This window comes from Saccopteryx leptura, chromosome 3 (assembly GCF_036850995.1).
Source record: "Saccopteryx leptura isolate mSacLep1 chromosome 3, mSacLep1_pri_phased_curated, whole genome shotgun sequence".
In the NCBI taxonomy this organism is placed as follows: Eukaryota; Metazoa; Chordata; class Mammalia; order Chiroptera; family Emballonuridae; genus Saccopteryx; species Saccopteryx leptura.
In genome coordinates, this window is record NC_089505.1 from 4944040 (window position 1) to 4966750 (window position 22711).

At 54.9% G+C, this 22711-nt stretch overlaps 1 protein-coding gene across 5 annotated transcripts in view; it reads right to left on the bottom strand.

The window, feature by feature from the left end:
* RPS6KA2 (ribosomal protein S6 kinase A2) overlaps positions 1-22711 on the bottom strand; it is a 242493-nt gene that overhangs the window by 117495 nt on the left and 102287 nt on the right. Inside the window, exon 1 of one of the 5 annotated variants that reach the window (XM_066372862.1) lies at positions 6806-7094. The exons of the other annotated variants lie outside the window; for them this stretch is intronic. Coding sequence (XP_066228959.1) covers positions 6806-6904 — 99 coding nt within the window. The 5' untranslated portion in view covers positions 6905-7094. Of the gene's footprint in view, positions 1-6805; positions 7095-22711 lie in introns of those variants that run through there. 5 annotated transcript variants of the gene reach the window in all.

Genomic DNA, 22711 nt, shown 5'->3' on the forward strand with positions numbered 1-22711 from the left:
AAGATGTGCAAACTGCCAGTAATAACTACTGTTCCGACACTCGCTGAAGACAGGAGGAAGACTTTATTCAAGGACCCTGCTGTGGGGTCACGCATTAGGGGAGAGAGAGACGGAGCCCAGCTCCAAGACCAGGAGGACGGTGGGCATTTATAGCCAAGGGGGGGGGGGTGGAGGTGGGGTGGGCGGTGGGCGGGCATGTGCTAAGGGGACAGGCTGATTCTCTCTAAACTGTCCCACCAGGGTTCTTGTTGAAATCAGGCTGGCACATCAGACAGCAGCTGGGGGGTGGGGGGGGGGGTGGATGAGGAATCAGATTAGACGTTGAGGGCAATCAGATATGGAGGTAGGGGTCCTCTCTAAATCGACTCAAGCAGGATCTTGCTAGAACTGGGTGCTGCAGACCCCCACGGGGACCGCGGGGAAGCCCGAGGTAGCGAAGTGGGGTCAGGGAATGCCCCGATTTGAGTTTGGTGGAGCGTCTTTGTCAGTGCCCACCGGGTGCTTCCACACCCTGGCTCCTGCCGGGTGGGTGACCAGGCACTGCCATCGCGGGTCCTGCCCCTCTGAGCCCTGGCTGGCCGCGCGTCGGTCTCATCCACGGGCACCACAGTGCATCTCCTCAGCCGGAAGGCCCCTGACACAGCGGCAAATCCGAGATGGTGGACGATACTTTGTACCAACTCTACTTGTGTCTGACCCGTGTGCTTGATTAAGTCACACTGTAGCCTAACAGAGTATGTGTTGCTAATTCCCACTTGAGTTTAATTTCCTAGCTTTTTACTAGTGGAAAATGTATCAGCAAACAGATAAGGCCGGGAGGGAAAAAGAATACAACACAACACGTTCCCAGCGTGGAACTCAGAAATAAAAACAGAACATTCCGGAGAACGCTTTTAGCTTTGAGTGCTGGACCAGCGTCGCTGCTTTAATGAGCGCAGAACCTTGGAGGAACGACCGGGAGTGTTTGTGCCTCCCTCGCTGGTTTGCCACTTTCGGGTAGAGCAAACCCACCCTCCGCCTCCCCACATCTCAAAGGCGCACTTCCCACCAGAGACGCGAGCCTGCCTACCCAGGGGTTCACACAGCTGTTCCCACGCCTTCTCTTCATCTGCTCACACGTCCAAGATTCCTGTCCCCACCCCCTCCGTGCCTCAGAGATTCAGGCGTCTGTTTCCTACCCACTCACTAAGTCGCCACATCTAAGCCGTGGCTTGCCCAGGGTCCGAGACACAGAGTGACCTCCTGGGCAACTGAGAAGTCAGACGATGTCAACGGGAAGCCCCCTCATTCAGTGAGCTCTCCTGACAGTCCTCTACTTCCAAACGCGGGAACAGCACGCTCACAGGGTCTAGCTGCGTGGAGACCAGCAGTAGGAAACAGCGGGTACACGAGTTTGCGGGAAGAACGGGTGAGACAGGTGAAGAAAGGGAAGGGGTAAAGTCTCAATATTTTGGGGGTGTCTTTTTCACATATTTTTGAGTAAGCCCCGATACTTTGGGGAAGTTTCCTTGGATGGAAGGAGAGCACGTGTGTCGTGACGCTATATTGGTACGAAGTAGCCACAGAAGCAGTGGCCGCAAATGAGAAACCAGGTTTTCTGTCTTGAAAATAGAATGAAGCATAAAATTGGCAAATCAAGTATTCACTGCCACGGACCATTGATTGCGGTCGTTTCTGATTTTTGTTGTTCCTGTTGTCTGTTACAAGCCCAATAAAATCAAGATGAACACAGAATATCTTCTGGCGCATTTCTTGAAAGTACCTAAAAGCTGCTTTAATTAAAGATGGTTTTCCTGGAAAGCACCCAAGACCTGGGAGAAGAACTTACCCATCAAGCACTGAGAATAAGCCGGAACGTGTAACTTTCCAGGAAGCGTTCTGTTTTCCTATGATTGGAGCCAGCGCTGCTCAGGGTTGGCTAAGAGTCCCCTGAGTTTATCAGGGACATCATGTTTTCCTTAAAAAAGGAGCTAGCAGTTAAAATATAGTCCTGTCTGCACACAGATAAGGCTTGGTAATCTGCAACCATGAGCTCTCCAGAAGGGTGGACCACTGATAGAACTGGACGGTTTGCCGCCAACGATGCCAACCGCTTCATTCCACAGGACTTGCACCTGACCCACCCCACCCAGTGGGCTTGCATTCACGTTTCCGCGACTCTCGCTGGATGTTCAGTCCACGGAGGGCAGGGGGGTCCATCCTTCCACCCCCATCGCTCAGCACGAAGCACCTGGCACACGCGACACCTTTTTCCAGTGTGGAACAACCAGCCGAGAAATAAGCAAACAAAATTCTTCCCCCACTCACAGTTCACCACCCTCAATACCCCAGTTAAAAATCCTGCATTTTGTCCTTTGTACTCACTCCCAACTGGTCCCCAGTAAAAATGTCAAAAACAGGTCAAATGATAGTAATCAAAGCCCCCGCCCCCGGCCTGTGGCAACCCCCCACTAAATAACCGTTCTGTCAGTCAACGGACTCTCAGTATGGATACCTTTAGAAAACTGGTAGCTCAATCTTAGGCCGAGTTAACTCATATCACTTTTCATTCCTTTAAGACCCACACGCCCTTCTTCGGCACCCGCTCTCACCTGTCTCCCTCCCCTCTCGATTGTCCAGGTCCCGTCAGGCTGTGCAGCCTGCCCGTCCTGCCTTGGGTGGCCCCCCTGGAGAAGTGAACGTTGGGGGGGGGGGAAACTCCTTCCTGAAGCTAAGCTGGGACATTGCTGCCGGGCACTTCCTGGCTCCAGAAGTCACCGTAGCTCATGAAGCCGTGGCGAGAGCACCCGCAATGGTACTGCGTCCACGGTTCAGGGCAGCTGACTCACGGGCAGGCACCAGGCACGGCGCCACCCCAGGAAATGTGTTAGCAGTATCCACAGCGAACAGTAGTGACTAGCAGTTTTCTCGTCCAGACTCTGTGTAAAGTCTTTACCTGTGGTAGCTCATGATCGTATTCACCCTATAATCGTATTCACCCTGAGGAACGAGGCTTGGAGAGTTTAAGAAACCGCCCCGCTCGTGAAAGGTAGGAGAAGTGAGACTCCAGTTTCACTGCATCGGATGCAAAGCCCCCGATTCACCTGAACTTTCTAACTTCCAGAATAATTTTAGGTGGTGGGACACGTTCACCAGATATCCCATAGAGTGGTTTCCTTTTAAAAGTTAAAACAGCCCTTCTTCCTGCCTCTTCTAATATGTATATGGTGAACACACAACCGAAATGTCTAAGGTGAACCACACAGAGAGCCCTTATACCATTAGGCACTTCCTTTAAAACATTTAGGAGTAGGAGCATAAATAAGTCATTCTGCCTCCCTGGGCCCCATTTTCTCATCTGTAAAATGGGCTGGTGGAGGAGTTAGGCTGTGTTTCCCAGGCAATGTGGCCAATGCCCTGAAACTCGAGCTTTCTTAGGGGTGAGGGCCTGGCAGATGCTGAGCCCAGATACCTTCCTTCCCAGGGCATGGGCATATGTGGGTCTTTGCAAAATACCCAGTTTCCCTCTAGAAAGCCCGAAATTATTCTTCCCAGAGTTCATTATGTAGCCATCTCAGCTGGCGCAATGCTGAGACACACACACAAAAATTTCAGCTGTAATTCAGACACAGTTCTCAAATCTGATTAAGTAACGCCGCTTCTCTGCTGGTTAGAGTTGACCAAATGCTAGGTTCTAGATGTAAAGGCAAATTCAAAAGCAAGCATGAAGTCATGAAGTCTCTCCCTGAAAGCCTTTTTAATAAAGATGATACTTTTGTTTTGTTTTGTTTTATTCAGTGAGAGGAGGGGAGGCAGAAACAGATGCCCACATGTGCCCTAACAGGTATCCACCTGGCAAGCCCACTAGGGGGCGATGTTCTGCCCATCTGAGGCATTGCTCTGTTGCTCAGCAACCAAGCTCTTCTTAGCACCTAAGGCAGAGGCCACAGAGCCATCCTCAGTGCCTGGGGCCAACTCACTCCAACTGAGCCATGGCTGCAGGAAAGGGAGAGAGAGAGACAGAGAGAGAGAGAAGTGAGAGGGGGAGGAATAGAGAAGCAGATAGTCGCTTCTCCTGTATGCTCTGACCAAGAATTGAATCCAGGACATCCACATGCCAGGCCGACACTCTACCACTGAGCCAGCTGGCCAGGGCCAGATGAGAGTTTTTAACTGAAAGTTAACACTGTTACTTCCCTGTTTCTGTTGCTAGATGTTGTAAAAAAAAAAAAACAAACCAAGATTTTTCCGTCTCTGTGTATACTTTAAGATATACATTTCACAGAAACAATAAAAAACTATTGTTATTATTTTTACAAAGTGTGTTATTGTTTTCATTAGTCCAAACACAGGAAATACGCATCTCTTCAGTGCTTTATATCTGATTGCTCAGCCTCAAGTTATTGACAGGCTCCCCTCCTAAATTTCACATTTCTGGATGAGCGATTCTTAGCTTAGCATCTGCTGTGAACAGACACATAAAGAGGTCCGCATCTCTGGAAAAAGCTGGAAAGGTTGCTGGCAGGAATATAGAATTTACTGGACCAAAACAGAGGGTCAGCCGCTTATTGGATCCCTCACTCGGTGGAGGCGCCATGAGGCCAAGACTTCTGGGTCTTGTATTCTTTTAGAGCTCCGATGCCCAGAAAAAGGGCTGGACACATAGCAGGTCTGCCATACACACTTGCAGAATGAATTAGTTGGTCAGCTTTCAACAAGACCTTCCGTTTCTCAGGGCTTCTGCCCCCAGCAGTAGAATTGGGAATGGTAAAACGTGCACGCAAGTACCCCGTGACGGAAGCTGGTGAATGCACGTGCACGCAAGTATCCCGTGACGGAAGCTGGTGAATGCACGTGCACGCAAGTACCCCGTGACGGAAGCTGGTGAATGCACGTGCACGCAAGTATCCCGTGACGGAAGCTGGTGAATGCACGTGCACGCAAGTATCCCGTGACGGAAGCTGGTGAATGCACGTGCACGCAAGTACCCCGTGACGGAAGCTGGTGAATGCACGTGCACGCAAGTACCCCGTGACGGAAGCTGGTGAATGCACGAGGCCTTGTTATCCGTTAGTAGTGCTTCTCTCCAGCTCCCAGCATGGGCACCCGGGTCAGATGAATGCTCACTGGTTACGTGCTGATAGACCACGTTCCTTTCTAAAGGGCTAGACCTTCTGCATAGCTGCTGGTGTATTAATGGTTTTTAGAAATGTAATTCTCACCTTGAGGAAATCTCATTCCCATTCCCTCCCACTCTGGGTTTCGTTATATTCTTCTCGGAGGCACTAACACACCCAGTTCTCTCTGCTGAACCATAACACGGAGGTGAGCACAGCCTCCTACAGGACTGTGGACCCCCCACCCCGGGAACCACGCCGGGAGCCCGCACATACGTGTGCCTCCCCTTGTTAAGGACAATCCATGAAAGGAGCTGTATGATAAACCAGGTGTTCTGATGAATAAAAACTTGCCAGGTATCAAGGTAAATGCTGTCCTGAATGGCTGTTTTTGTCGACGCTAGCTTTTTAGAGTGCCTAGGAGACCCAGGAAGTTATGTCTAATTTCTGTCAGCGTGAGGTGTAGAGCACGCCCTCCTTCATTACTTATTAATAAGTTGTATTTGTTTGAAGAGAAGCTTTGCCACCAGAAACCAGCCACAAAGGTCCATCCTTTCCAAATACTGTAAATTCTGATTTGGCGATATCGTAACAGAAACTTTTTAAACAAGGAATTCCCTGTTGCTTGCATGCCTACTCCTTAGCTTTGCTTAAAAGATCTTAATTGTCATGGAACCCATGCCTGCATCTGATATCATGGCAGCTTGAACAAAGAAACCCAGATGATAAATGTGACATTCTTCCAGTGGATCTGACTTCATGAGAAACAGAGAAGCCCAAACCTTCCTAGGTGCCGCCCGCCCGGTGGCAAAAGCAAGGGCAATGTCAAAGGAATTCTCCCCGTTGTGTTATTGCGCCCTCCCTCCTCCTCCCCCGCAGCCCCCCCATCACAATGTCTCTTTTTCACTTGAACATATTTCACCATTTTGTGATCTATAGATTCAACAATGCAATTGGGCCACTGGGATGGAGGGAGTAAGATTTGACTGTTGAAATGAAAAAGACACATTGGAGAACCGTCGGTAAGATGACTTTGGCAACCCGAAGATGGTAAGAGGAGGGACAGGAGGAAAGGACACGATGTCCAGGGTCCTCTGGGTTCCCGGACCAATCTCTATCAAAGCCATCGCTGCAGGGTTATTGCATCAGCAGTGCCTTTCAGACCGGCCAGAGTGGATCGTGTGGCTATATTTATCCATCCTTTTTGTTTGTTTGTTTGTTAATTCTACAGTGATTCAGACACAGGAACCATCGTACGGGCGTACCTGTGCGGCTCTGGGCTGCTGTGGACCAAACCCATCCACACGCGCGTGGGTACGGCTGGGGACGTCCTGAACTTGGGACTTCTCAGGTCCCACCCTGCGGAACCGGCCAGCCGTCCGCACCCAGAGCCCAGACCCAGGCGATCCTGCCCAGACCGCGGAACAAAAATTAGTTAGAAATTCAGGACGGAGCAGAGTTTATTTAGTCCTCGCGGACGACCGACGACCGGTCCCGTTATGACGAAGCGCCAACAATAACGTTCCGTTTTCAGGAGAACTGGACCAGCCAGCTCTCGGGTAACTTAAAGCCCCTGACATGCGTCCGTGGGTACCGCGCGTGTGACCCCGGGCAGGGCTCGGGACGGCCCGGGAGCCGCAGCCTCCTCCGGGGCGCGGCGGGGCGCGGACGCGGGGACCTGCGCGCAGCGAGCGGGGCGAGGCGGTTACCTGCAGCCGGCTCAGGCTGGAGCTCTTGGAGCGCGACTTCTTGCGCAGGTAGACCGAGAAGAACCGGCGCACGGTGAACTTCCTCATGCTCAGCTCCATCGCCCCGCGCCCAGCCGGGAGGAGCCGCAGGGCCGGAGGACGCGCATCATCCGGCGCATCCCAGGCGCGGAGGTCAGGTCCGCGGGCGGGCGGGCGGGCGCGCGGGGCCGGAGTGCCCGGCAGGGCGGCCGTCCGCGAGGGGCGCAGGCTGCGGGCACAAAGGGCAGGCCGAGCCGGCCACAGCGGCCGGGGCCCCAGGTGATCCTCCTCCTCCTCCTCCTCCACCACCTCCTCCAGCTGCTACCGCCGCCGCCGCCGCCGCCGCCGCCGGGCGAGGACCAGGCAGCCCCGCCCCGCCCGCCTCCACGGCCGCCAATCAACGCCCGCCGCCCCGGGCGCTCCCTCCTCTTTCTCCTGCCCCGCAAAGACCAACCCCAAGAAGCCCCTCCCTTCACGCCCCGCCCCCTGCTACTACCGCCAATCAGCGCCCGCCGCCCCAGGCGCTCCCTCCTCTTTCTCCTGCCCCGCAAAGACCAACCCCAAGAAGCCCCTCCCTCCATGTCCCGCCCCCTGCTACTACCGCCAATCAGCGTCCGCCGCCACGCCCAGCCACGCCCACCTCCCTGCTCTCTTCCACTACCACCAATCAGCGCCCGCCGCTCCACCGCCCAGGCGTGCCTCCTCCCCCTCCTCCTCTCTCCCCCCCTCAGTAGTACTCACTCCGCGCAGTCCCGCCCCGCCTCCGCCCCGCCCCCCGGCCCCGCCGCCAATCAATGCCCGTCATGGCGCATGCCTAATGAGCCCCGCGGAGGACCGCCGCGCCGCGCCGCGCGGGTTTTGCTCCACCGGCCGCTCGTTCTGTTCAGCGCCGGGGACCTGCTGGGTTTTGTTTTCTTTTCTAGTTTAAGTGTTGTCATTATGTTTTCTTTCCTTAAAACACCCCATTTGCACACATTGGCATAACGCTGTGCTGTGGCGAACGAAACTTGAATTATTGATTAGCAAACACTTCTGGAACATGGAACCGAATCCGGGGGCTCACGTGCGCTCTGCACTTCTGCGGGCCCGGCCCCGTGGCTCTCATCCTCTCTCCCGGCCGCGGCCCCGCAGACCCGGCGCCCAGCCCAGGGGGCCCGCCCGCCACTGCGCGGTGATGGAAGGATCCCCACGTGGTCGGGGACTGGGCGGCCGGCTGGGAACGCCGCCCTTGGCAGTGGTCGGAGAACAAAGGCACATCCGTTCTCCATGACCTTCCGACTCCATATATAGAAAATAATTCAAATGCATGACCTAACGGGAGCCTGCACGGAGCGTGTCCTGAGGCAGGGCTCTCAGAGGACAGCTGCTGGCTGCAGGGCTGCAAGGCATTTGCCTTAAAGGGAAACATACTTTTTTTATTTTTCCTACAAAGGCTCGCAAGAGGGCTGTAGGCAGTGCCAGATGTGTGAGCAGGGATCTGTGCAGACCACCGTGTTTTCCTCTTGTGCAACGTGCGCGTGTTGAGTTTACGTTTAAGACGGGGGTCCAGCCAGCTCTTGAGCGTACTACCTACCGCCAGCCCCTGAAAATGGCAGAGGTGGTTAGTTGGCGCAGCAGGCCGAAAATCCACCTGCGCGCGTGCCATCCCCTTGGCAGAATCAAAAAAGCTGCATTAGCACCTGTGATAGGCTACCTGTGCTTGAGTCAAGAGGGCAGATGACAAGTTCATACAGCAGTCGGGTCACAGGTGAGGTCAGACAGCCCTCTGGTTTGATACAGTAGATGCTGCCGGCTCCAGTAGCAAGTGCAGAGAATTTAGTGTGTCGAATGCTGCCGGCACTGCCATGCCTTGCTCTGGGAACCTGGGCTTCACCGGCCTGTTCTGTGTTCCCATTGGGAATCTCAAGGTGAAAATACGTGGGTCAAAGTAAAAATCGGTCCTGCTTCCCTCCCTCTAGGGTTCTGCTGGAGGGCGATTATTCCTACTCTGGGAACCAGCTTCTTACCAGCCTGTGTCTACCACCCCCACCCACACCAATCAGGCGTCCAGACTCCAAGCAAACGCAAAGACAGGTGTTGCTGCTCTGGCGAAGAGAGCAGCTGACAGACACTGGCTGGTCACCAGCTCGGGATGAGGGAAGGGCTACCCAGCCAGCTTCTCTGTGGGGAGCTGGTGCCACGAACCACCGGGGAGAAACAGGAGTACAATATGCCAGCTGCTGGCTCAGGGCAAACGCCTCGGGGGTGCGTCGGGGCCGCAAAGGAAACGTCTCATGGGACATTCATGACTCCCCCAGAGTTGAGTGCAACAAAACTGTCCTGCTGAACTTGGACAACTCAAAAAAAGGGGGGAGGGAGGGAAGCTTTCAAATTTCAACTGTGAAATTTATCTCGTTGCCAGGACAAATCTGCTTGCCTTCGTCTTTGCCCCAGTGAGACAGAGGAGACTCAGGGTCCCTAGCATCCGCCACCGACCACACGGCAGGTGCTTGTAGCAGGAAACACGTCAGCTCCCCAAGTCTGGGGTAGAGTGTCAGGGCCTGCTTTCACCCGGGTCCCAATACTAGAGAGGGACAGGTGAGTCTCGTAAAGGCTGGTGCCTGGAGGAGGGGCTGGGGGCTTGGAGAGACAGCAGAAGTCAGCAGACCCCTGGTCATGGCTGGTTATCATGAGGGCTTCTTTTGGACTTAAGCACCGTACAGGTGGGACTGGATTCCATGGCTGTGCCCGCATCTGAGAGGGGACCGGGTTGGGGTTGGCTCCTGTGCATCCAGTTCAGGCCCACGGTGGGTGGTGGGTCCCGTCCTAGCGCCTGGACGGCACTCCCATGCAGGATGCAGAAGTGATCCTGACACCGCTCCTGACCTCCAGCAGCCGATTGTCGTGTGGATGAGAAGGGGAGGGGATGGACAGAGATGACGCTGCTTTTATGAAACTTGAAGACACGCGTGAGACACGCTGGGTGAGCAGAGAGAAATGACACGTCAATCCCGACTGGAGAAGTCCAGGCAGAGGTGGTGCCGGGGGTGACTCCTGGGGTGAGGGAGACACTTCCGGGGCAGAGGGAGAAGGTGTGGTCTCAGGCTGCGGAAGGAGCAGGGTGACTGAGAACTTGGAACACACGGGATTTTGTGACTGATGAAAGGAAATTAAAATCCCTACCAAGTCCCCAAGATAGAGGAGGTATAACATTTCAAATTTTCAAGGACGAACAACTATACCAGTGGAAGGCGACGCTGACAGCCTGTCCTCAGGCCTGGGATTCCCGCTCTCTCTGAGAACAGGAAATCGGGGACGGGCGGGGGGGATGCACCTCCTTTCTCACAAGCCCCACCATGAAATCTGCTCTCTGCTGAGGACGTGGCAGCTTAGGTCTGGTGTTCAGAGCACGGCGCACAAATGAACACCGCTCAGGGTGGCCCGGGGGGGGGGCGTGTAGAGTGACCTATATTCACAGGGCCTGTGTCGTAGAGGACATGTGACAGTTTCTTACAGCACACACATGGCCATGCGGGAGAGGGGCCGATATGGAAGTCTCTGAGACGTTGCCCGGAGCAGAAGCAAACACACAGCACCAGGCCCAGAGCTGAGGGAAGAATTCTAAATACAGTGATATCTCAGTTTTTGTCAATAATCCATCCAAAAACAATCTGCGAAATCCGAAACCAAGGCAATTATTTTCACATGAATCAATGTAAGTCCAATTACTGTCTGCGGTGATCACTTACGTGTAACTGTAGGATTAGCGCTCACAATCAATAAAAAAAGCACAAGAACACTGGGAAGCAATGGAATCATTTGGCTAGACGCGGGGGTGATGCTCACACAAGGGAAACAACGCCACGCTGAGCAGGAGAACCCGTGGGTCGCCTTTGTTTTCGCAAAATTAGCAGCGAGGTCACGTGGGCGCGCCGACGAAATCCGAGACAAATTTTTCACAGAAAAGATCGACGAATACCAAAACCAACAGTAACCGAGGTCAACAAAAACCGAGGTCTTACTGGAACCCCTACACGGAGGGGCCTCTGTCTTGCCAGTGGGCTGCAGGTGGGGCGGGCGAGCGTGGTCTCCAGCCACAATCACCTCAGAAGTCGACCGTAAGAGAGAGGATCAGGCCGGGCCCGTGGGTCGGAACGGTTCCGGTAAACCTGTCCAGGCCTTGTCTCTCCTCACCGCCCGGCTCTCTGCCGGCCTCCCGGGTGATGGGAACCAAGGCCAGGCAAGGAGAGTGTGTGTCTGGGTTGGTTCAGCCCTTCACACGGAAACGTACCAATGTCTTCAGCGAGACGAGTTTGCTCATCAGGTGTTTAAAAGTCAAAGCACACCGGGTTCCACGAGTGGGTCAGTGGGTCGCAGAAGCTGGAAACTGACAGGGAACGCCCATCGCCGGCTCCCCTGACAAATACTGAAGGGTGTGTTTTGATCCCATCACAGGCCAGGTTTGTTCAACACGCCGGTGACGGCTGGATGTGGGGGGTAAGCGGACGGAGGAGTCAGGAGGGCTGTCTAGGTTTCCAACGGCGAGGTGGTTCCGCCTTCACAGCCGCTCAGGCAGGACAGAAGCCCAGCCACCCGTGTGGGGGTCTGTCTAGCAGGGCTCCCCCCATGTGGGGGTCTGTCTAGCAGGGCTCCCCCCCCCATGTGGGGTCTGTCTAGCAGGGCTCTGCCCCCCCATGTGGGGTCTGTCTAGCAGGGCTCCCCCCCATGTGGGGTCTGTCTAGCAGGGCTCCCCCCATGTGGGGTCTGTCTAGCAGGGCTCCCCCCCCGTGTGGGGTCTGTCTAGCAGGGCTCCCCCCCCGTGTGGGGGTCTGTCTAGCAGGGCTCCCCCCCCGTGTGGGGGTCTGTCTAGCAGGGCTCCCCCCCCGTGTGGGGTCTGTCTAGCAGGGCTCCCCCCCCGTGTGGGGGTCTGTCTAGCAGGGCTCCCCCCCATGTGGGGTCTGTCTAGCAGGGCTCCCCCCCCGTGTGGGGGTCTGTCTAGCAGGGCTCTGCCCCCCCCACCCCCCCGGAGTAAGGTGGACTGAACTGAGCCCCACCCCTTGCAGATGTGGAGTCATTACCCTGCATTGGTACTAACAGGGCTGGTGGGTAAGAACGGCGACCCCCAAATTCCGTGAGCACAGGCTGTGTGGTTAATTCATCCTCACTCTCCTGTGTTCAGCTGGAGACAGAAACTCAAGCGAAGAGCAGAGAGTGGTCTTGGCGGCGTTTGTAAGCCCCCAGTTGGTGGTGGGTTGTCAGGGCGGCCCCGGGAGATGGAGCCGTTTCTCATTCCACACAGGTCACCGGGAAGCTTTGTGACGAGGGTGGTCAACAGCGCGGCTCCCGAGGACACAGAGCAGGTAAGGGCACAGCGGTGCACAGGGAACTGAGGGGCTACCGGGGGGTCAGCCCGAGCTGACACAGAAGTGACAGGGGCACTTTAAACAGTGGGGGGGGGGGGAGTTGGCAGGAAAGAGGAAACAGGTAAAACTGCCACAGGAAGGACTTCTGTTACGTTACTTAAAAAGGAAACATGAAATCCTCCTCACAGGCAAGTCTCTCAAGACCTGGCATGGGTACAAAGGAGAATGTGGAATCCGTGCCAGGTTTTTTTTTTTTTTCTTCCACCAAGAAATAGTCATCTTTTAAAAAATATTTCGTAGACCTCTACAAGCATTTCAGGCACGCAGTGCTTACATTCGAGATGGGACCTAGCTGGATACACAAAAGAAATGCAACGGGACATCAGCCCATTGGGGTTCGGGCGATGTCAGGGGGGGGGGAGGCCGGGCAGGGGCACCTTCCCGGCAATCGATGGATGACTCGTGTAGAGGGCGGTTTCCTGAGACCCGCACAAACGCTGGATGCAGCGAGGGGGACATCCTCATCCTTTGAAAGCATGGCTGATCCAGTAGGAAGTGGAGGAAAAAAAATGGAGGCAAAAAAAAAAAAATGAATCTAGGAGGCTATTCCCCAATGTTGCCAGCAGCGTTTGTCCGGGAGTCTGTGTCAGTCCCTGTACCCTGGAGCTGAGGTTTAACAATGTCCGGAGAAGGGGTGGGGGGGGGGGCTGGAGAAGGACAGAACCCCGCAGGGGGGTGCAGAGGCCAGAGCCACCCTGCCGAAGTCGGGGGCTCCCAGAGCAAACTGTGAGGGTGACCGGGAAACCCCGCATCAGCAGGAGAGCTCCGTCTGTGTGGGCCTGGGGAAGGGGCGGGGAGGACTCGTTCTCCCCAGATGTCCGCGGCTCACGGCTGCCAGCCGTGTGAGGCCGGAACGGCACGCCCGGGCCGGCCTGGAAAACACCTCGCCAAACTCACTTTTCCACGTGGCCGGCAGAGGCGACGGTACAACCTCTGAGACCGGCCTTCACTTCGGCTCAAAGCTCACGTCCAGAGAAAGTCGAGGGACGTTGACTCACAATCAATCAATCATCCATTGCTAAATCCACAAGGAAATCGGCTACTACTGTGAGTGGGCGTCGGCAGACCCAACGAATCGCAGAATCAGACCTGTCGAGACGGCGGAGGTGGCCACCTTTGTTCAAACGCTATAAAATGTTTGTTGACTAGGTTAAAATAAACACACACACACAACAAGGGGGACTGACAGCACCCCAAACAAATGAGAGACCGTAAAACCAGCCAGCAGACTTGTAAACGTAAGGAAGACTTTTAAAAGCAGACTACAGTATTTTAAGTGAAAGAACTCGGTGGCTAGATTAAACAGCAGTTTGGACGACGTCCGAGAAGGTGTTAATCAAGGGAACGTTAGTTCTACTGCAAAGGGACAGAGGGCAGAGGGCGCACCAGAGTCACACAGACAGGAAGGGGGAGAGGCAGGGGAGGAGGCGTGGGAGCTGCGGAGGGAAAGGTCCAGCCGCCCTGTCTCAGGATGAGAGCAGAGAGGAAGGCGGGACAGGGCCCGCGGTCGCAGACGGGGGCGACACTGGAGAAGCGTTCAGAGTTCACACAACACGCCACCAGTCCTCTTATCTATAAAAGCCCCCAGATATGAAGAATTAAAAATAAATCTGCACCTACAGACATTATATTGAATCTGCAGTATGCCAAAAACAGGGTGGAAAAAAAAAAAACACCTCTCCAAAGCCATCAGGAGAAAAGACAGATTTTCTACAAATGAATGCTAGACTGTCACCCTCACATCTCCCTGGAGGCCAAGAGAGAGAGAACGGAATAACATATGCCGTGTGCTGGAAAATAATTCCCACCGCAAATTCTCTAGCTTGCAAGAGATCTTTCAAGAATGTGGGGGAAAGGGAGATGTGTCTAAGTCGACGGCCCGAGGACACTTGCTCCCCAAGAAACCAGACGGGAAAGCCAAGCACTCACAGAACGCCTAACGAGAAATAAAAGTAGCGCATGTTTTTCGGACTTCCATCAAGCTTAACATCGACTTTAAAAATAGCGATTACGGAAGGGAGGGTGATCAGAGTTACAATCATCAAACGCAGCGGTTTTCGAAATTTTCCACCTCGTGGCACAGAGACTTCTTACTAAAATTCTGCAGCACACCAAAAAAAAAAATTAATACATTTTTTGCCCCTCTGACAAAAATAACTGGGTATAATTTTGATTCCTTCACACTGGATGTGGCTGTTGTCGTGTTGGCTGTTGATTTGATGATCTAAGGCAGGGGTCGGGGAACCTATGGCTCGTGAGCCAGATGTGGCTCTTTTGATGGCTGCATCTGGCTTGCAGACAAATCTTTAAAAAAAAATAATAACGTTAAAAATATAAAACATTCTCATGTATTACAATCCATTCATTTCCTACCGCTCATGTTCCTGGTGGCAGGTGGCTGGAGCCAATCACAGCTGTCCTCTGGGACAACACCACATTTTTATTGGATAATGCGTAAGGTACGCGGGTCGTTGTATGGCTCTCACGGAATTACATTTTAAAATCTGTGGCGTTCATGGCTCTCTCAGCCAGAAAGGTTCGGACCCCTGGGCTAAGGGGAAGAAAGCTGACTGCCGTGAACAGGCGCCCTGAGCCGGCTCTCCACGCCCGTCTCACCACACTCTTTCTCCGGCTGCCCCGGCGCTGGCCCACGGACCTGCTTCAACACGCCACGCGCCTCACTGTCTCGGGGCCACTGTTCATCCAGTCGCCCACCCCTGGGCCGTGCCGTAGCCCTGCTCCAACACCAGTCCTCAGGGACGCTCTCTCTGTCCCCCAGAACCAGCCAGCCCCCGGGTGTAGATGCTCTGAAGGTCACAGGGACACGCCGACGCACGACTGAGATCTCTGACTAATGCTTCTGTCCCCACTGGACCGGGGACTCTGTGAGGGCAAGGAGGGTCTCCTTTTGCCAGCCACTACCCATGGTGCCTGTTACGCTGCCCGGGACACGCCAGTCAAAGATGCGCTGAGTGGACAGACGGGTGGGTCGGGCAGCTTCCCCTCACCGTGGGCTCCGTGCCGAGGGCAGAGAGTAGACGGAGGACCGAGGCGGGAAGGTGAGCTCCATCTCTTGGCCACGAACTGGTCCATCACCTGGGCTAACTGAGGGGCACGTCAGGGGCCCTAAGTAACACTTTTCAGCTGGCTAGGGACGGATGACCTATACTATGGACAAAATAAGAGTCCTCCAGTAGGGACCAGACGTGAGGTCCCCCATGGTACACCCTGAAGTCCAACAATGTGTACAGCCCACATTTCTGAGCCAGCGTGTGTCCCCTGTACCGTGCCTGCCCCCCAGTCTGTGACATCACTGCCTTTAGTTATTCCTGTGGCTGTCCTTCCTTCCCGGGACACCCGGCGGGCGAGTCTGGGGACAGCTCAGGAAGTCTGAGACTCCAGTGCTGTCACCGTTTGCCGGGAAACAAGGGCCGTAACTGCATCTGCCAATCTTTTCAGGGAGGGCTTAGATGTCCGTTACAAACACAAAAGCGTATTGCCAAAGCGTTTTAGCTTGGGAGTGTTTGAAGTAACAGCTTAACCGTATAAAAAAACCCAGACAAACAAAAAGAAATCAAGGTCTGAGACGTCTCCGTCTCCCTGTAGCATGAACACGGCGGGTGCTGTGGTCTGGGCCCTGCACTGGATGTGTCCACGTCCCAACCCCCAAGCTCGGGAACAGGACCTGATGCGGAAGTCGTCTCTGCAGATGTCATCAAGCTGGGATGACGTCATTGCCGGGCTAGGGCGGGCCCGATCCAGCCTGTCTGGTGCCCTTGCAAGAGGACAGACGCAGAGAATGCCCTGAAATGGAGCAGAGGTCGGGTGACGTGTCTGCACACCAAGGAGTGCCAAGGATCGCAGCCACACTCAGAGCTGGTGAGGGGCCCCCGGACAGAGTCTGCGGCTTCCAAAGCGGCACAGCCCTGCCCACACTTCGATGTGATGTCCCGGCAGGAGAAGAGTGTCCTGGAGTCAGGGTGGGACTGACAGGGTGAACCCCACGGGGTGAGCACTGCTGTGAGAAGCAGCCCTGCAGACAGGCCGCGGCTCTGCCATCTTGGAGAGGCTCTTCGGGGAGGCATGGCTGCCCCCGCGGGGGTGCAGGGAAGGTTTCTGAGCACAGGGGTGGCTGGCTCTGCCGTCTGGGGGAGGCTCCAAGTGGAAACATGCTGATGTCCCTCCACGCTGCCCTTTGTTCCGATGTTTGAAAAGCTCCAGTCTGGTCCGGCCCCTCTTTCTCCAGGACTTCAGTGATGTCCCGTATTTCCAGGGTGAAGCTCAAGGTCCTCAGGACCCCGCGAGGTCCCCACCTGTCCCTTCAACCTCTTCCTGGGCTCCTCACCCACAGGAGCCCTCACGACACTTGTTCCGACTGACTCCGAATGACCCAGACCTGCTGTTGACGTTATTCTTTTAAAAATAGCACCTTCGTTTAACCAACGTCCTCTCATCCTTCAAAGCCTCGTGTCAGAGCCGTCTCCTCTGGGGAATGTGCACACACACGTGTGTATGCACACACGTGCACACACGCATGTCCGCACACTGATACACGCCTCCTCGCGCCCTCTCCCTGAGCGCCCGCGGCGTTAAGTAGGCACGTCTGTCGTGTATTTTACAATCACCGAAGCGGCTTGTCTGTCTTTGTCTCTGTGACCGGACCCAGAGCCACCTGAGAGCTGAGCCGCGGGTCACGTGACGAGCGGGTGGCTGGACCGGGAGAGACAGTTCTCCACTGTCTCTTGATTGAACAGGTGAGGAGCTCCTGTCTTCCCACACAGGGGATTCTCGGGCAGGGCTCCCCGTCCGGCCGTCCCTGTCTGTCCCCTCACTCTCCGTCTGCCTTCCCAGCCGCCCCCACGGTGCTCGACAGCTCGCATCTGTGTGAACGTGCCTGCCGGAGGCCTCCACCTGGATGGCGTTCCGATCTGTGTGTACGATATTTGCTGCAACACCTGCTTCCTGTCGGAGCCCCTCACCTTTGTACTGTCCCTGTCCGCCTCTTGGCCACTGAGCCGATGGACTCGGATGTGGGCGCCCGGCGCAGGCGGCATCTCTGCCCGCCCCTCCTCCCCACCCTTAGGCCCCCACCCTCCCGTCATCAGGTCCCGGGGTGTGGGCCGGGGTCGCCTCTCAGATTGTCCTTTCCCCGCACGAGCTCCAGCCCCGGGTCTGAGCTGCCCAGCTGGACGCCTTCCTCTGACCTTATCCACGCCAGTCCACACGTCGCTCAGGGATTAGTGCTTCCCCAGCGGGCAGCCCTCGCCTGCTCTGCCACCGGGGCTGACTCAGACTCCAGCCGCGTGCAAAACCCCAGCACTTGTCCCCATCTGGCCTCAAGCTCATCTCTCCAGCCCAGCTGGACCGGGCAGCTGATGTCCACATTCCTGGCTTGTTCTACCCACCTCCCCCCTGCACCCCGGCCCGATCTGCCTGCGGGGAGGGGTCCACTCCGTCTTTTATGTGTATGTTTCCCTTTTCCCAGTTACAGAAAACTTGCTTCTTACGAAACCCTTGGCCCTTTGTGGCTGTTACGTTGATGAACACATTCTAGTCATTTGCTCGTCTCCTCCTCCCCGTTCAGTCACACGCTGCCTGTGACGGGGTTTCACCTTCCTCACCTGTGCAGCCTCCACGTCCCGGACAGGGAGGGACCCGGGAACTGGGGCGGGGTTGTGGACCCTGTGCTGGGTGGGCTGAGGGAAAACGCGACCTTGGGGCGCTTCTTGCACCTCACCGGGCACGGGAGCCCGTGAGGACGGAGGGTGGGGACCACGGCGATGTCTCAGAGGGAGCACAGCCCCCGCCTGGCGTGAACTCGCGGGACCACGGGGCTGTCGGTCCTCATACAGGGCTCACCAGCCCAGACTTCAGGAGTGGGTGTTCGTCTTACGTCGACAGGTAGCAGGCCGCCGTGGATGGAGGGTAGAAAGATGCGGTCTCTAAATTATATAATTGTTAAAGAAAAAAAAAACCAAAACCTTGTTGCCCTTAAAAAGTCATTGGGCTCAAAGCTGAAGTGTTAGACGGGCTGATGGGCGGCTCTCAGTCCTTAAAAGACGGTGACCCTTCTGCCACCAGGAAGATGGCCTCACCGTCGCGCTCACGTGTCCTGTTTGGAACTAAGCCCGGTCTGCTCCCCCCAGCTGCTCAGCGAGGTCCCTTCTGCCGCAGAGACGAGGACAGCCTCCCCCGGTTCCTATTCTGGGGTTTCCACAGGAATCTCCCATCACTGCATTCTCACTCCTACTAGACTTGGAGACGGTTCAGTGTCCCAGCTGCGTCGGGAGCTGGGACACGGAGACGAGGGGACTCTGGCTGCTCGGAGGCGTGGGGACAAGGGACGAGGGATCCACCATCATCATCCTCTTCCGACGGCCATCACTGGAGGGTCAGGAAACCATTTCTTTTCAAGCCTGTACCCTGCATTCACTGCAGCTCGTCTTAGACACTAGGTCCGGTGGCGTCCTCTTCCTAAATGTCCTGTGTCAAGGTAAACCGAGTCACCCACGTGCACCTCGGTGACATTCTATAGGTTCAGGAAAGCTCAGTTTGTTGGCTTCAAACTCACCCAATCCCCCCCTCCCCTGCCAGGTCCCCACAGAAATTCTAAAGGAGGTCAACTATCAGAGTAGTTTGCAGGAAGGTGTCCCCCAGGACCATGGACAAAACTGTGGGGCACATCTGCGCCCGGACAGCTTGGCGAGACTTAGGTGGCCGGCTCAGGTTGGTTTGGGTCTATAGATGGACAGGCCATTTGCTTGTTTGTCTCAGCACCTCTCATTATAACCCATGGACGTCCCCGTGCAAAGGTCCCTGCCTGCTAGGACGTGTCCTCGCCGTGACCACGTTGCACACTCTCGTCTAACCCCTTGTGCTAGAGCTGCGGACACCGTCCACCAGAACATGGAGGTGCGCTGCTCAAGGATCCCAACTGAGCCTAAAACCCGTATCTCCGAGTTTCACCTTGCTAGTTTTTCGACTTGATCCCAAAGCTGCATCTTGATTTTTCTTTTTTGGTGAAAAGCAGCACATATTTCCACCTCTCGCTGACCATCTGCAATCCTCTGCACAACTCGGCAAGCACAGAAAAGTGTTGCATCATGTGGGCAGGAATTCAAAGATCTTTTTTTTTTTTAAATCTGATTATGCAATTATCTCCGAGTGCCGCGTTATGTAAGCGTACCTGAACAAGCAGGTTTTCCCCACAGGAAAACGGGAGACTTGGCAGTTGAGTCATGTCTTCCGTGTTTCTGAAGCTGGCAAAGGCTTTGTAACACCCACTGGGCTACTTACTTTCTTGCTTCGTGTAACATTTTATCAAGAGCAGACAATCCTCCACCGAAAGACACAGGAAACCAGAGGAAAGCTATGAGAGCTGCTATCTTAGGAGGCGGAGGAAAAATTTCCTGGAAGCACTTTATACCGTCGCTCTGAGATGCCGGTGACAGGGATCTAATCTGCCACCACTTACTAATCTTGCTTGGGACCCATGTAGATGACAACAACCCTTAGACAGGGCTCTGAAATACTACATGTGGCCGGCTCGTTCACGGTGACAACGACATTTATGCAGCTGTATACGGCTGGCGAGGGGGGTACACTACACGCTGCTGGCTACTGTTCAGTGTAAGACCCCACAGGAAAGGGACCCGGCACCCAGGGGCCACGTGCCAGCTCTGCTGTGTCATTTCAGACGTCCACGCCGCTGTGACCGGTCAGTCCCTTCACCCCCCGTGCGGACAATGTTCTCAGTCAGACGGCAGGGGCAGGACACGTCGCCTTTCAAAGCATGTTCTCATGCGCCCTCATGTTCCCAAACCTTCGCTCATTCTTGCTATTGGGTTCTCACAAACACTGACGCTAACCGATTTTAAGACTGTTAAAGACTGTTACAATGTTAAAGACTGTGTGAGACTATTGTTCTTAACACGTCTTCTCTATATGAAAAGTAGATGTGGGAGGGGCTGTAGCTGGTCACCATCTCAGAAGCGCCTTCAAATTACATGTGTCAAAAGCCATGGGGGGGGGGGGAAGTATGCCACCGTCTCACCTCTATCCGCCATCTTTTTTAAAAAAGAAACTCTCACTGGGAATTACTTCCACGTGCATTTTCATTCCAATTTTCGTCTCCACTTCAAAATTTTTATTCCGTCTCTTCAATGAGCCTTCCCCGGGAAATTTACAGCAGCTGGTTTTTACTAGAACGATGGTGGAAAATGCTTAGTCTCTCTCAAAGTGAAAAGGTCTTCTTTCTTTTAAGTGTTTCCCTTGTGGCCGGCTGTGTTTCCTTTGGGGACCTTAGCAAGAGGCACAGGGGAGTCGCTTTCACAGGATGCAGCCCGGTCTTGATCCGTGTAGAGCAGGGATAGTTAACTTTTTTATACCTACCACCCACTTCTGTATCTCTGTGAGTAGTAACATTTTCTAACCACCCACCGGTTCCACAGTCATGGTGATTTATAAAGTAGGGGAGTACCTTTACTTTATAAAATTTATAAAGCAGAGTTACAGCAAGTTAAAGCATATAACAATAATTACCAAGTACTTTATGTCAGATTTTTGCTAAGTTTGGCAGAATAAATCTTTATTATAGTTAAATCTATCTTTTTATTTATACTTTGGTTGCTCTGCTACTGCCCACCATGAAAGCTGGAGCGCCCACTAGTGGGCGGTAGGGACCAGGTTGACCAGCACCAGGGGGCGGTAGGGACCAGGTTGACCACTACTAGGGGGCGATAGGGACCAGGCTGACCACCACTGGTGTAGTGGAATGGAACGTTTTTTAATTCAATGGACAAGCGGCATAATTACACCTGGCCTGCCACTGGCTCCCCAGAGCACACAGTGGAGCACCGCGCCTCCCTCCCGGTGGCCCCAGCCCCGCGGTGCCCCCTATGCCCAGCTCCACACGCGGGCAGGGCTGCCCGGTCACCAGGCGGCAGAGGCCCCGCCATTCCAGAGTAGCCCTGAACCCCTGAGCTGCCCCTGCCTCGCTCGTGGCTCCACCTGCCGCTCTAGGCCCTCCCTGGGGAGGTCTCATCTCCGCAGACGCGTCAGGCTTGTTCTGGGTGTGAGCGCCCATCACACCAGGCCCTTTGGGCTCGTGAATCAGACGCCGGAAGGCAGACTGTCCACTGTCCTCGGCGTTTGGGAAGCTGTTGAGCTCCGGGTAAGTCCCCTTCCCTTCCTGGAAAAGCACATGTTCCCCACGATTTCTTATTCACGACGGATGCTAAACCTTAAAGTCGTTTAGCATTAGCTAACAGCACGGAACGGGACAGGGAGTGGTAGCTGACCTTCGATCTAAAAGGCCCTGTCCAAGTCCAGTTAGGGGCGCCCCCAGCGATCACAAGAGCAGAACTGAATGAGGGCACCCCCAGAAGTGCTGGGAAGGGGGAGAAATCTCAGAGAGCGTTCGCCTGCTTCACAACAGAAAAATAAACGTGTCCATGAATCCCCACGTTTTTACTTAAAACGCACATTTTCAAATGCTTCCTGTTGTGGGTTATGATGCCTTGGGGGGGGGGGAATCATGAATCTTGTTAACCCCTCCCACAGAGACATGTTATTTATCACAAAACCAGGGAAGAGACCCAAAAGCAGGCTGTATTGTTATCTGAGTTGAATGACTCTTCAACCATGTTGGCTGAGTTTTCAATTAAGGACCCTTGTCTGTACTTTGGGGGCACATGATGCTTAACACCCCCACACGGAACAAGTGTTTGCCTCCGAGCTCTCGGAGAGAGAAAGGTCTTTGTCTAATAACAGAGAACAGTGTGCCCAGAACGGCATGTTCCGGTCTGAAAACCAGGTACATCTCCAGGGGCGAGATGACAGAGACACAGGCAGGGCAGACTCGTGAGAGCGCTCCGTGTCGCCGGGGACCCTCGGTGTGCAAGGGTGCGCGGGTCTCGCTCGGCTGGCTCTGTGAGCGCAGTGGACCTTGGCGTTGACACAGGCGGTGGGAGGGGTGTGGGCAGCAGAGAGACCCCGGGAGGACGGAGTCACTGGCTGCGTCCTGCACCAGCTGGCCTCCGAGCTCGGGCCGCGAACTTCATCCTCAGTGACGTGAGGGTCAGTGACTGGATGACCTCACAGAGAATTCCCAACACATCACAATGAAAGAATTTTATTTTCTCAAATAAGAGGAAAGATCCCGGGCATTTGTGAAATAAGGTTCTACGGGATGGCCCCCTTCTGCCGCGTGGCGTTTCCGTCCCGTGTTCCCCAGAGTGACGTGGCAGAGGTGGGGGGGGGGCAACCGCCCCTGAGAGAGTCAGCTGAGAGGTGTGGGGGTGTCAGGGCGCAGGGGGACCCCTCTCACCTCCTGCTTTCTATCTTCTCGCCACACGACTGTGAGAAGCTGACAGAGATCCACCCTGACCAGAGACTGAGAGGGGGCCACGTCCCCACCGTGGCCATCGGCTCAGGACTGGAAGGGAATTCCCTGCACCCAGAAACCCTGTGAAGGAATTTCCCCCCA